The sequence below is a fragment of the Formica exsecta genome, unplaced genomic scaffold, assembly GCF_003651465.1.
Source record: "Formica exsecta isolate Colony F162 unplaced genomic scaffold, ASM365146v1 scaffold72, whole genome shotgun sequence".
Classification (NCBI taxonomy): Eukaryota; Metazoa; Arthropoda; class Insecta; order Hymenoptera; family Formicidae; genus Formica; species Formica exsecta.
This window is the reverse complement of record NW_021853485.1, coordinates 151,072-154,004: the sequence shown is the minus strand read 5'-3', so window position 1 is coordinate 154,004 and position 2,933 is coordinate 151,072. Positions and strand designations below refer to the sequence as shown.

Below are 2,933 nucleotides of genomic sequence, written 5' to 3'. Positions count from 1 at the left end.
CCCTACTACGAGAACAACAAACAGGGCTGGCAGAATTCCATTCGACATAATTTATCGCTCAACAAATGTTTCGTCAAGGTGCCTCGTCATTATGACGATCCGGGCAAGGGCAACTACTGGATGCTAGACCCAAGTTCTGAGGACGTGTTTATCGGGGGTACCACAGGGAAACTCCGACGCAGGACTACGGCAGCCTCCAGATCTCGGCTGGCAGCCTTCAAGAGGAGTGTAGTGCTCGGTGGACTTTATCCGCCTTATCCGCCACCAGGATGGCCGGCGTCGCTCTACACCCTACCGTGTCTTCATCGCGCCGTTGCATATCCTCCGGTGACTGGTTCTTATACCACTCCAGCTGGATATCCAGCTAATCTATTGCCTGGAGCAGCGACCACATCGGCTACAGGCATGCCCTGCAAACCGCAGCCTCTTCCAGCGACGGCGGCACCTCCGGCGGCTCACGGAGCGTTCTCTGTGGAAAGGCTATTGCAAGCACCTACGGGTTATCCCCCCGCTATTGCGGCATCCGGAATCCCGCCACCAGGGCATTCTTATCAAGACTTTTATACTACCCTAAGATCTATTGCGGCGCATCAGCATCAGGCAGCGATGTTCAATCAACAACCTAGGTATCATCTTAATCAAGCGCCAGTTTTAAGTCAGCCTGCCTCTAGCAACGCTTCGCCCGGAAGTAGTCCAGAGCCGATGGCCCCGCATTCGCCGCCGGTTACTATCTGTAACTCCGTCCAGCCGCCGAGACCGCTTCCTCACAATCCGCCGCAGCTTCTTCTAAAGCCCATCACGGTCCTCACTGGCCGACAAAGCTGAATCGCAATTCAAGGTTTCTGCAGAAACGACCATCCCGCCAGGAAATGCAGCACGGTTTTGCTTTGCATGTAAAATTATCGTTATGTTCGCCAAATCAAATATTTATAATAATATAAATGCAACCAAAGAAAAAATCATGAACAAAATTTAGCTGGACTAAATTTCTCTTTTCGAGACTTTTTTAATTTATTTTTGTGTTATTGACAATGCGATATTTTTAACAGCCAAGATGTAGCATGGAAAATCTGCTTATTGAGAGAAATTGACCGGTATTAAGTAGCACACATACACATGCAATAAGGTTAAATCTTTATTAACAATTCCAGTATTTCTGATAGGAATATAATCAGTAACTGCATACTCGATATATAATTAATTGCGGTCAATTTGTACTTTACTCGTTCCTACATTTGTATACATACTCCATCTCAAATACTCTGACCGTGTTCTGAAATTCACTGCCAGTACTGGAAATCTATAATTCACGTTACATATATATTGTAAGTTCCCAGTACTAGCAGATTTCGAAACACGGCCTCTATACACGGTATTGCTGTCTTTCTCTCTCTTTTCTTGTAAATATAGTATTGGAAATACGTATCAGTAACCTTCATTTGCAAATGATATTGTAGGTGAAACTTTATCACACATCACATTTGTGAATCTCACAGTGATCCCTTTCATACTTATAGGATAATAAATAATAATATAACGAAAAAACAATGTAAATAGTTATATTAATTAGGTAGAATTTTAACTTATGATCTCTCATTGACGGACTGTATCTGTGTACAGTAACGGTTAATCGATAATTGTATATAGTCAAATTTATAAATAGTCATTTGTGGCTTCTTATTACAAGGTGTGTATGTACATAGATAGAAAATTGTTGCTAAAGATATTATGAATATTATATATGTATATAGAGAGTTGGTCGCGATAAAGATAAATTGCGTGCGAGAGACATATATGTATGACGCCATCAAAATAAATGTTGGAGATCTTTTTAAAAATTTTATGTCGCAATTAATATCTACCTCACGTGTATTTCCATGAAAAAATATATTGCCAATATATATTATAATTTATATATAAAATTTAAAAAAATATTTGTTTTTAAAAAACTTTTATCGAATAAATATATCACAATATATTATATGATATATAGTAACATTATTATATATGATATTTTATTCTTTTCATTTTCATTGTATTTCGAAATTAAATCTATATTTTAAATATTTAAATATATATCACATTAATCAATATTTCCCAAATATTTTATATAACAATTTCTATGACTCATGTTTCTTATTAATATTCATTACCTTCACCTGATATTAATATTATTCTTTTTATAAAATTAAATAAGATCGGATTAAATAAAACAGATTTTTCCTTTTGAAATTAAGGAGATCTTATGCCTGTTACAACCTCTCATAAAATTAATAGGCAGAACCCGCCGACTGTCAAAACATGATATAAAATAAAGGTCTGATTTTTGTTGAAGACGAAGGTAGAATAGTGTAACGTTTAGAATTAGAGATTAAACGTGCAAAATTGCCGCTGCATAAAATTGCTTTAGTGCGGCGATACAATATAACCATAAACCATATTTCGACCTTCTTCGTGGTATACTTCTTGGCTTTTGACTTTGTAACAGTTTTATGTTCTTAACAAGGATATAAATGGACAGAATCCTCAAACATAAACTCTACATCTCCTAGCAATTTTTTCTGAAGATATCGATAAAAAAAGGAAACAAAAAATCTTCTTTTTTTTTTGGCAGACCATTTTACACAAAGAGAGTATAGAGAGATTTCTAGAGAGAGAAGAGTTCACAATTAAACAATACAAATATATCTCTCACCTAAAAATTTTATAGTTTTAAATATATATTATATATATATATATATTTATAAAACTATAACTTATTATATATATAATAAATGTACGCACATGATAAAAAAATATTTTCTGAAATTAAGAAGAAAAAGATTTGTCATATGACATAGCTTTGACAGATAACTTTGAACCTTAAATTTCAATGTCAGTAAAACTAAAAGACTATATAGATATTACATCTTAGTTCGCTTTCTGAGCTCAGC

The 2,933-nt window shown here is 35.4% G+C and overlaps 1 protein-coding gene across 1 annotated transcript in view; it reads left to right on the top strand.

Moving 5' to 3' along the window:
* LOC115243585 (fork head domain transcription factor slp2-like) overlaps window positions 1-1,896 on the top strand; it is a 2,642-nt gene extending 746 nt beyond the window's left edge. The window contains exon 1 of the mRNA XM_029820711.1: window positions 1-1,896. This exon is cut by the window's left edge and continues 746 nt beyond it. Within this exon, the coding sequence (XP_029676571.1) occupies window positions 1-825 (825 nt within the window). The 3' untranslated portion in view covers window positions 826-1,896.
* Window positions 1,897-2,933: the final 1,037 nt, after the last annotated feature.